The 12,223-nt window shown below is 49.5% G+C and overlaps 1 protein-coding gene across 1 annotated transcript in view; it reads left to right on the top strand.

Moving 5' to 3' along the window:
- The window catches only part of inpp5l (inositol polyphosphate-5-phosphatase L), a 47,441-nt gene continuing 35,218 nt past the window's right edge, over positions 1–12,223 (top strand). Inside the window, exon 1 of the mRNA XM_048242531.1 lies at positions 1–581. Within this exon, the coding sequence (XP_048098488.1) occupies positions 522–581 (60 nt within the window). The 5' untranslated portion in view covers positions 1–521. The remainder of the gene's footprint in view (positions 582–12,223) is intronic.

The following is a 12,223-nucleotide window of genomic DNA, read 5'->3' as shown; positions in this document are numbered from 1 at the left end:
GTATGCTTGTTTGAGTGTCGTAGCCTGTAACGTTAGCGCTGCATTGACGAGGCGGAGCTCCGGAGGACATGAGGCACAAAACAGCGGCTTCACCTCCTTCGGCGAGCCAGGAACTACTGCAGATGCAAAGGAGCCCGGTTAAGTCTGTTAAGAACCTAAGAGCCTAGTCCAATTATCATGAGGAGACCTGCAGAAATCCTCCCCGCGCGGTGTCGTTGAGCCGACATGGCTGCTTCAGCTACTACGACGATCTGAAGAATCAAGACATTGCTCTGCCTCCTTCAGCGAAAGCCTGAATAGCCTACGACAATTCTTATTGCGGTGTAGCAACACTCACGATGAACGATGCCAATCGATATGAGGAGTCTGTGAACTATGTCCTCAGCGCCAGATAGATAGAGCTATATAATCTTGTCTGTAAGCTGTTTGTAATTTTCAACGCCAACGCGTTTTCTTTGAGGTAGAAGGAGCGCCTGCCTGCTTTATCCCTTTGGACTATTTCTGGAATTTCGATCTTTATCATGGAAAGCTACACCGACATCTTATTGGTGACTGCCAATGTTGGATCTTTATTTGACAATGTAAGTAGCCTCTTTAACCAAACATTTGTTTTACAGGCGCTTGGTGGTTTAATAAGGTAGGGTTTTTGTTTCAAACCTAGGCTACTGTAGATTGTGCGTGCGCGTAAATTAGCTTGAAACAAGACACTGTGTTGTAATTTATCTGTCTTTACTAGAATATGACAAAGTAATGTTAACCTATTGAGGTAAAGTTGCAATTTCTACAGGTGATAACGGGCAACTCGATATCGAGGAACTAATTGGTTGTTTCAAGTCTTGACAAACACGTTCTTGGTATGTGAGGTGGTAACTAAGCTACTTTGCCCACTGCTTGAAGCTAATTCAAAATTAAGAGGGGCGTTTACAGATGGCCCCTATTCCTTGAAATGGCTTCTTCGGACTGCGAGCTGAAGAAGTAGAAGTACAGTATTTCGCACACACTTCAAAACATATCTGGGTCCAGAGCCGTAAAATTACAATGTAATGTCGCTTCTTGGCCAGAACATGACTTGGGCGTGTTCTCGTATCCTACCGACAGAAAGTAATTCGCTGGAAACAACTGTATCCAACAGTATTGCAGCGGGCCTATCCCGCGGCCTTGAGTTCTATTTTCCCCCATCCAAAGTGAGCTGTCACGGCCTGATGTGTGAGCTGGGGACGTTGGCTCACCGACTGAACCCGCGGGCGGCTGAGCACCTATCACAGTTTGTGTGTGTATTCAAATCAAACAGGAAATGGCTATGTCACGTTTAAAAGTACTACCGCCAAGTCGAGAAACAAATTCATAACAATACGTTTCTTTGGAGGTGCTTACTCGAGTAACGTGTGTAAGGGAGACTATAAACATCACAATAAAAAAGCAAATAAAAGTGGTTTTAATCTACTTTTTTACTTGTTTGGGTGACATGTTGACCTCCGTAGCCTAGTTATACTGTGGTTATAATAAAAGACGGCATAGTTTCGGGTATCACCTGTCGAACGAACGTAGTTTAAAAGCACCGCACTTTCTTAATAATTGTTTTAAGTGTTATCCATTTAATCTAAATTTAGATAGCACATAGAGGAGCTCGGCTACTCACCGGATTAAGGAATGCCGCTCAGAGAATAGTTTTAGATGTGGATTAATGATGATGTTATAAGGACATATTCTACAGTAATTCATTGGCACACATGTTTTAGATTAAGTTGATGTAGCCTACTGTTAGTCGCTTTGGACAAAAACATCTGCCAAATTCCATAACCATAACAGCAACCATAGATAAAAGCTGTGACTTCCAACGCCCATCACAGCGAGTGACCCCGAGCTTTCAGCGACTGTGGCTTTGCTGCAGGACAGGTCCAGTAGTGGGGAGCTGGATGGGATCCAGCACTGGGCAGCAGGGAGAAGTCCAGTAGAGGGTTAGCCTACCGCAGGGCTCCATTTGGGGGCTGCAGCGGCAGGATGTTTGTTCTGTCAGCATAGGAACCCAGGTGAGGCTGATGCTTGACCAGGTCGGGTTCCGTGTTGGTGAGGACCTGCCGGGTCCACTCCTGTAGGAGTGTCTTCCAGCCAGGAGTCTGTGCGTAGCTGTCCTCACTTAATCACGTCCCCACCACCCCCTTCCGACCCTCACATTGGCCTGCGGTCCTCGGGTCAGGCTGGGGGGCGAAGATGGGGACCCGTCCCAAATGGCATCAGTCTCAGGCAGGTACGGGTCAGGTTCTGGCCCGACTCAAACGTCTGGCCCGGAGCTGCGCCATATCAGAGTCGTCGCCGGGCCAAAACCTGTCGCCCGCCGCTTGTCAGAGTGTGTCGGCATGGCGTGGGCCCTCGAGGAAAAATAGTCAAAACACACACACACACACACACAGGTTTTAGGAGTCCAAACACACACACACAGGTTTTAGGAGTCCAAACACACACACACAGGTTTTAGGAGTCCAAACACACACACAGGTTTTAGGAGTCAAAACACACACACAGGTTTTAGGAGTCAAAACACACACACAGGTTTTAGGAGTCAAAACACACACACAGGTTTTAGGAGTCAAAACACACACACAGGTTTTAGGGAGTCTTGAAGCACTTCGGTTTTTATTTTTCCTTTTTGATTTCCCTTTTGATTTTATTTATGCAAAGCACCGTTGATATGCATCTGTGTATGAAATGTTTCATGTCCGTAAACATGCCATGCTTCACCTGCATTAGCCTAAGCGATGACATGAAGAAGTGCATCTAATGTTTGCATTGGCAGGAAGAATGGGGTTGATTCAGAAGAAGTTTACTGAAATAGTTTGCTTTGTGCAAGAGCATGACTGTCCGTCTCACTGTGAAGTTGTGACACTGTGTGCCTTCTAGTCATATGCAGTTGTAGGCTATATCATCTGTGGTTAGGGTGGCAAACTGCGTGATTGTAATTGTTTAAGAAGCAGGTGGTTCTTGAAGCTGAGGGTTGGGAAAGTTCTGCTGTGTTGTTTTTGAACTTAAGCCCGGCCTGGGCTCCCGGTCTATTGTGCGCGAGGAGGGGAGGGGGGGGGGGAGGAGGGGGAGGTGCCGGCACTCATGGAAATTTGGCCGAGGACCACGTTTCCCCTGGCCATATTTGGCACTAGTTGAAAACATGTCAGCTCCCATTGTGGCTGGAGGATGGGGGATGCCTGTAAACAGATCTTATCTGGCTCTGACGGCTCTCAGGATTCTATTTTTACTACGCTTGTCTCATCTGTCCAAACACTCACTCACACACACACACACACACACACACACACACACACACACACACACACACACAGGGACACTGGGGTGGGGGTGGACATATATGTCCTCAGTCTTTTTTTACTTGGTGATTTTATTTTACTTTACCAGATGTGGACAAAGCCTGAAGTAGAAGGTCCTGACACTGCTCCAAATGTCCAGCAGGCCCTAGGGCTGTGTGTGGGGGGGTGTTGGGGTAGTGGAGTCCTGGGGGGGGGGTGGAGTTCTAAAGGGTGATGACATTGGACAGTGACCACTCAGTCTAACAACAGATTTATCATCCAGTGACTGACTTGTCGGCCTGATTTGGACTGCACGCACACACACACACACACACACACACAGACACGTCATACATGTCATACATATGCACACACGCATACATTTCACTATCCGAAACACACTGTGCCTGCAAGACTGTGGCCCTTTGACTATGACATACTTGGTGTAACACACACACACACACACTTACATGCACACACACACGGACACACCATGGCTTATGGTGAAACACTGTATGGCTTACTAGCATGAGCTAGGCTATGACTAACTGCTTGTCATTTCCAGTGTTGAGAGACACTCCACCTATAGGAAGCATGAGTCGTACCTCCCCACACACACGTTCTCAAACACACATCTACGCACGCACGCACGCACACACACGCGCGCGGGCGCGGGCGGGCGGCAGTGATGCCAAACCTGTCGTACGGTTTCATCCTCCAGCAGCTCTTCTTCCTGTACTGCCCATCTCAGGTATGCAGCTTGGAGGCGGAAGGGCCGATGAGGAAGAAGTGGTGTGTGTGTGTGTGTGTGTGTGTGTGTGGAGGAGGTTTTTTTTCCTTTAAGAAGCCATCTTCCTGCTGATGGAGACCCCCTCCCCCCTTGGTCACGTGTGTGTGTGTGTGTGTGTGTGTGTGTGTGCGCGCGCGTGCGTAGCGTCTCTGCTCTCTTTTTATGGGCAGGATCTGATGGTAGACTGCGTGTGTGTGAGAGGCCATGTGTGGAGTGGAGGACAGGCCCATACTAGACCATCTCTTCCCCCCTGTTGCCTACCGCACCTGTGGAGCGTGAAAGCCATGATCCCCCAGACACACACACACACACACACACACACACACACACACTGCTAATGCTGCACCACGTCACGGAAAAACCTGTATGCTCTAGGTCAGTGTGTAAAACATCACGCAGAGATCTGAGTAGGAGGGAGGGGTGTGTGTGTGTGTGTGTGTGTGTGAGAGATGGATGTTTAAGTAGCACACTGTGTAGTGTATACAGTGGACGCTGTGCAACGTTATCCTCTCAAATGAAAGATTTATCACCCATGATTATTTGCTGCAAGCGCTGCATGCCTTTTTAGAGTCCTGGCCATTTTCAGCAAAGTCCCATGGCTAGCATAAGCACAGCACACTTCAGCCCAAGTGGTGTGTGTGTGTGTGTGTGTGTCTGTGTGTGTGGGAGGCTTGTGGTTGTTTGGGAGTGTCAGATCAGTCCTCACAAACCAAGCCACAGTAGGATCACCAGCGCTTTCTTTCAAATAGTACGTTCCTGTTCATTATGCCAGGTTAGTATACTGATTTGCTAGTACATTCCTGTTCATTATTTCAGGTTTAGTATACTGATTTGCTAGTACATTCCTGTTCATTATTTCAGGTTTAGTATACTGATTTGCTAGTACATTCCTGTTCATTATTTCAGGTTTAGTATACTGATTTGAGAGCCTCCCCGCAGGCTGTCTAAGGCCGGTTTTCTGCTTTCCTACATCTGAACCTGGAGGTTAAAGGGATAGATAGATAGATAGATAGATAGATAGATACTTTATTGATCCTCAAGGGATACAGGATCGGCTGTTTTATGCAACCAACCAGACACATTAAATCTGCTGCAGGACTCTAAAAGTGGAAGAAAACTGTAGTAGCATCCAGCTGTCACGGAAATTGTTATCTTTATTTTTTTGAGAAAGTGTGTGAGGGAGAATGTGTGAGCATAACCGTGGGAGAGAGAGAATGTGTGTGTGTTTGGCACTGTTTGTATCTGGACTGAGGTTTTGCAGGAAAATATAGTGTCTGTTAGCCTACATATTTGACTTCTGTGAAATTAACTGGACTGCAATTCTGTAGAGTCCTTGTGTTGTGGCCATTCTATGATGTGCTCTAGTTCTTAGTGCCAGACGAGCCGCCTCTCTCGTGAGGGACGACCCAGACCTATATAAAGCTCTGGCACACTTTTGGCCACATGTAACCGCCCGTCCTGCATATGGAATGTAGTGTGTGTGCTCTCCACAGTCTCCATTTGTAAAGCTCCAAGGGCGGCGTCCCAGTGCCGCATGAGGGCACACCGAGAGAAGCCACAGGGAAGCATCTGGTCCAGCGTGCAGGCAGGAGAAGTCTTAGCCGACGGGCTGAGCTAAGGATCATGGGCTCGAGTCTGAGCTGTGTCATGCCGTGCCAACACCCCACCCCTCACCACCACCACCCTCCCCATGAGGAGAAACTGTGGCTGGGGAGGGGAGGTGAGGTGGACCCCTGTGAGGAAAAACTGGGGAGGTGAGGAGGCCAGCCCCCGGTTGCAGGAGAGGAGTGCTCCACTCCACTCCATCCCAGCCCCATTCAGGCTTGATTCAGTTAGCCTGAGGAGAGGAGACTCTAGGCTAATGTCTGACGTCTGCTCCCGTTTAAACTGTTGTTTTGTGCGTTGTGTAATGAAATTTATTATGACTGCGTATGAATCGTAGCTGTGTTTGGAGGAGTTATTTTTGGACGCGGCTCTCTGTGGCCTTTTGTTACAGCCTTCAGGAGCTCCTCGGTTCTACGTTTAGGATAGAACCAACTTGTTCTCTTTTTTTGCTGTTAGATCCAGTGCTCGACCTCCTCTCTTTCAGTTAGAACTTAGAACCAGCACACGTTCTCTTCAGGTTCTGTTAGAACCATCACATTCTCTCCTCTTTTGGACAGACTGAGCAGATGTTCTCTTCTCTTCCTCATAGAATCAGTTGATGTTTTCTAATTAGAACCATCACATGTTCTCTTCTGTTAGAACCAGTCCATGTTCTCCTCTTCTGTTAGAACCAGTCCATGTTCTCTGCTACTGAAGGATCTTTTCTGTGTGTGACCCTGAGACTACTCCCTTCCTCTCCCTCTGTGGATGAGCTGCTAGGCTCCCAGACGCCTCCTGATGCGCACGCACACACACACACACACACACACACACACACACACACACACACACACACACACACACCTCGCTGAAGTCATCAGACCTCCTGGTGCACACACACACACACATACACTGAAGTCGTCAGACCTCCTGGTGCACACACACACACACACCTCGCTGAAGTCATCAGACCTCCTGGTGCACACACACACACACATACACTGAAGTCGTCAGACCTCCTGGTGCACACACACACACACACACACACACTGAAGTCGTCAGAACTAATACTGATGCTAATCTGTTTGTACCCTCATTTTTTTTCACTCATCAGTGCACGATCACTTGTAAACCAGTGTACACACACACACACACACACACACAGCATGCCGAGGCCACTTGAAGGCTATTGAGTTCAGTCTAGACATAAGATTGACAGCCATAAGGGCGCTCCCTCATGTGCTGTTCCCTGCAGGTGCTCAGCAACACCTCAGATGCCTCTCAGCACGGAGGCAAGGGGGTGAGACATCAGTCAGAAGTGACCAGAGTCCCTCTCCCTCTCCACCCTGAGCCCTTCTCCCTCTCCACCCTGAGCCCCTCTTCCTCTCCACCCTGAGCCCCTGAGCCCCTCTCCCTCTCCACCCTGAGCCCTTCTCCCTCTCCACCCTGAGCCCTTCTCCCTCTCCACCCTGAGCCCTTCTCCCTCTCCACCCTGAGCCCCTCTCCCTCTCCACCCTGAGCCCTTCTCCCTCTCCACCCTGAGTCCACCCTGAGCCCCTCTCCCTCTCCACCCTGAGCCCTTCTCCCTCTCCCTCTCCACCCTGAGCCCTTCTCCCTTTCCCTCTCCACCCTGAGCCCTTCTCCCTCTCCCTCTCCACCCTGAGCCCTTCTCCCTCTCCACCCTGAGCCCTTCTCCCTCTCCACCCTGAGCCCCTCTCCCTCTCCACCCTGAGCCCCTCTCCCTCTCTCTCCACCCCTCTCCCTTCTCCCTCTCCACCCTGAGCCCCTCTCCCTCTCCACCCTGAGCCCTTCTCCCTCCACCACCCTGAGCCCCCCTCTCTCTCTCTCTCTCTCTCTCTCTCTGTCCCTGTCCCTGTGAGAGGGGGAGTGGAGCTACTGCTTGAGCTTTATGTAAACAGCAACAGAAATAGCATCTGCAGGAAGGGGTGCAGCCCTAGAGCGCAGAGCAGAGCTGTCCCACAGAACATGGCTATGGCCAGAGCAGAGCAGAGCTGTCCCACAGAACATGGCTATGGCCAGAGCAGAGCAGAGCTGTCCCACAGAACATGGCTATGGCCAGAGCAGAGCAGAGCTGTCCCACAGAACATGGCTATGGCCAGAGCAGAGCAGAGCTGTCCCACAGAACATCGCTATGGCCAGAGCAGAGCTGTCCCACACAACATGGCTATGTCCAGAGCAGAGCAGAGCTGTCCCACACAACATCGCTATGGCCAGAGCAGAGCTGTCCCACACAACATGGCTATGGCCAGAGCAGAGCTGTCCCACACAACATGGCTATGGCCAGTGCATATTTATGACCCGGAGTGGTGACCACGGCAGCCCACCCCCACCTCCATGACCAGCCTCAGCCCTTTGTCTCTGGGTGATATGGGAAAGCTGTGTGTCTTTGTCACGGCTTCCTCTGCAGAGCAAGTCTGGGCCTGGTACCTGATTTAGCACACACTAAAACCCTTACACACACACACACAAACACACACACACGGCGCGAGCGCTTAGAGAATCATGCGCACAAATTCATGTGCAATCTCATACATGGAGACAAACTCAGATGCATACCCATCCAGACACACACTGACATACACACACGCGCGCTTAGAGAATCATGCGTACAAATTCATGTGCAATCTCATACGTGGAGACAAACTCCGATGCATACCCATCCAGACTCACACACACACACACACACACACACACACACACACACTCAGTGTTATGCTATGGCCCATTGAGCATCTGAGCCACAGAGAATTCAGTCCCGTCTTTCCCAGGGTGGATATTGGGTAACCATGCAAAGGAGTGCTCAGCTGTCCCCCGTCCCCCATGCATGGGGGGAAACGGACCTTGGTGTAAGTGGTTCCCGCGCCACTGGTGGGCTTTGGCCATTAGAAGACGGAGAGGACATTCGTCACACTGACATCAGGCGGTGAAAGAAACGTTAGCACGTTTATCTGAAGGCTGAGGTCGGCGCTCGGCAGCGTCAGTTTGTCTTCCTGCCGTTTGAGGAGCCACTTTGCTCTCGACATCCTGCAGATAACAGAGCAGTCAGAGCAGGGTGCTCTTCAGGAGGACAACACACACACACACACACACACACACCAAAGGTCATATTTTACACTCCTGGACACTGAGCGGTGGACATAAGCATGGTGGCATAGCACTGGCCATAGATGGTCAAAACACATGAACATTGCATGGTATTATAATAGTACAATCATAAACCATTAATATTAATGGCAAAGTCAAGCCAAGTCAGGTTTTCTTGATATAGCCCATTTCATACACAGAACGGTAGCCCAATGTGCTTCACATAGTCATAACAATCACATAAAAAAAGCAAAATAAATAATTACAAGACAAAATTAAAAAAAACAGCACAGATAAAAACATGATAGTAATCATAACCCATTGATATCAGTAGTATAGTACTAATCATGACCAATTAATGATAGTGGTCAGATGATATTGGTCATCATAACCTGAATGTTAGCCTATGTGTCATAGTGTTGGTGCTAAGTAACACACTCTTTTGTAAATAGTCCACAGTAGTAGACCTGTTTACTTTATGGTTGGTTCACCTGGTGTTACCCTGCCGTTAACCGTGTGTAGGAGCCGTGTGTGAGCTGATTGTGTAGACGTGTGTGTAGCTGTGTTTGTGAGCCATGTGTGTGTGAGCCTGCGATGGGCAGCGTGGTGTAAAAGTGTGTGTGACATGGCTCAGGTGAGCGGCGTTTATCCCCACTCTCACCCCTCATGCCTTTTACATGAGCCTGGCACACACTCCTGCATTATTTAGCATGCCCTCAAAGCGGCCTCCACCAGACACACACACATACACACACACACACACACACACACATACACATATGTACACACACACACACATTCAGACAAGCTTGCACACACAGACACCCACTGACACACACACATATGTACACACACACATTCAGACAAGCTTGCACACACAGACACCCACTGACACACACACACACATATATGTACAGACACACACACACATTCAGACAAGCTTGCACACACAGACACCCACTGCCACACACACATATGTACACACACACACACACACACACACACACATTCAGACAAGCTTGCACACAGACACTGACACACACACACAGACACACATATGTACACATACATACTCAAACTCACTCACACACAAACCACACACATGGACACACTGCTATCAGTCTGAATGTGGGGAAACCGATACGCATGTGTCACTTGACCAGGTCTCTGATGATGAAAGAAGCTCTTGGCCTGCCGGGTGCAGGGGGTGATATTCTGTTAGCACTGGCGTTACGTTTTCGTCAGCGGGAAAGCCGAGCCGTCGTGCTAGAGTCTGCTTCCTGCTGTGGTGATGGGTGTGAGTTCTGTTGGTCAGGCCGTTCCTCGTACGACTACACTGCAGGAAAGGAATTTCGAAGTAAAGGTTCCAATCTCCTCTATCATCTCAATCTGTGGCCGTCCACGGCCGCGTTCCTTTACACCCCGTTGCCAGCGGTATTCGGCAGGCAGGCGATGCGTTGGCCAACCCAGTCGAACAGGAAACAGTAGCAGTAGACCCGACGGCCCACACTGCAGCGTAGTCACAAGGAGTCGTGCACACCCAGGAGACAGCCTGCCCCAAACATACGAGTGCTTTTTTGTTTTTTTTAAAGTGGAATTAGCCGGAATCCCGACGTAATAAGGATAAGTGGCAGGCAGCACCCAAAACGGGTAAAACCGGAGTATAGACGATCATTACACTTCCAGAAATGGACATCGTCATATTTACAGTTTAGGCCGACGTTTCAGTAGCCTATTCATCAGCTTTTGGGGACCTGCTCAAGATTACTATGCGGCTTGTGGTGTTGCAGTATTAGACCTGAATATGTCAAATAAATAGTGTACAAGTCATTTGTTTTTAGGAGCTTTCATAACAGGCCAATCATCTGGACAGGAAACTGCTAATGCTTCAGCAACAAAACGCCAACATAACTGCCTCTCTCCTACTGCACGTTTGCCTTCCTCAGGGCAAACAAGAGGAAAAGTAAATGATAAATACCACACGAAGAGTCAATATTGTGAAAGCTGTGTGGGATATGGGGTATTACAGTAAACTGTGACACACGCACACACACACACACACACACACACACAGAATTGGATGGAGGCATCATAGCAGAGTACACTTTAGGGCTGGGCACATGACACATTTAAACTAATATCAATACTGGTATGGGAACGTGCCCTCCCTGGCTAAAATGACCCCACCCCATCCTGTATGTTGTCTGCTATGTGCACTATAGGGTCTCTGCGTTTTCCCCACCTGAACTCTGTGTGTGTGTTCGTGTACGTATGGGGTCTCTGCGTTTTCCCCACCTGACTTGTGTGAGTGTGTTTGTGTACGTATGGGGTCTGTGTTTTCAGACCAGCCCCCTTCAGTGTTTCCCGTCTCCAGGAGGATGCTGGGTAATGTGTCTGTGTGGTGGCGTGGGCCCAAGGCCTCTTCCTGCAGGCAGAGGATTCTGGGTAATGTGGGCCCAGCCAAGGCCTTCTCTTCCTGCAGGCAGAGGATTCTGGGTAATGTGTCTGTATGGTGGCGTGGGCAGATTCTATCAGTCGGTGATTGTGCTTTTATCTGAGCCGCTCTGGGCTACGTGCGCCGCGTGACGTCTGAGGCTTGCCGATCTCCTGAGGCCCATTCTGGAACTCTCTGGGAGCGGAACGCTGCGTCTCCCGTGGCCTGGTCCACTCTCGGGATGCAGGAGGAGCCAGGAGACTGAGCACGCTCAGACGGCCCGATTGGCCTCCCCCGCCGCTCTCTAAACTGAAGGTCTAACACGTCCGACTTTATGTTTGACCTCCTCTGAAGTCCGTTGACCCCGCTGGTGGGCCAGGAGCAGGAAGTGATCTCTGTAGCCGAGAGGTCAGAGGTTAGACAGAACTCTGTCAAGAAAATGAGTGTGTGTGAGTCACAGAACTGTGTGAAAGAAGTCAAGCTAACGGGGGAAGTTGGAAAAGTGGGAACAAAAACTTTTTTGATTTAAAGTTTCTCAGCCTAGTTATTTGAAACAGATCGGACTTTGACATGCTTTTAAATGTAGAACGCATCTAAGAATATCATAGTTCTGTGACGAGACGCAGATGTGAGGGTTAGAAATGTGACTCGCTCCTCCAGAGATTAAGAACCTATCTAACCGCGGTAATGAGCTCCGAGCCCCCCCCGACGCCTAGCCTACATGCTGCGTGCTGGACTGCGGCTGTACCATAGCCTACTTGGAGAGCGGGAATCTAGGCCACAGCCCACACCAGAGCGCGCGACTTAATCGCTCCACATATGGGCGCCGTCTTGACTGCACTGATACTTTCCGTCAGTTGCCCACGCGCACCAGTTCCGAAATGATACAACTGACAAAGGTTTGAGATATAATACATTTTGTTGAGCGGCACCGACAAAAATAGAACTGAATCAAAATATACAAGGCGGCAGCGGAGTGGGCCGCACTCATGTGCTAAAGCCACAACACTTCCA

Source organism: Alosa alosa, chromosome 5, assembly GCF_017589495.1.
Source record: "Alosa alosa isolate M-15738 ecotype Scorff River chromosome 5, AALO_Geno_1.1, whole genome shotgun sequence".
Taxonomy (NCBI): domain Eukaryota; kingdom Metazoa; phylum Chordata; class Actinopteri; order Clupeiformes; family Clupeidae; genus Alosa; species Alosa alosa.
Note: the sequence above shows the minus strand (reverse complement) of the source record. Positions and strands in the feature narration are given on the sequence as shown.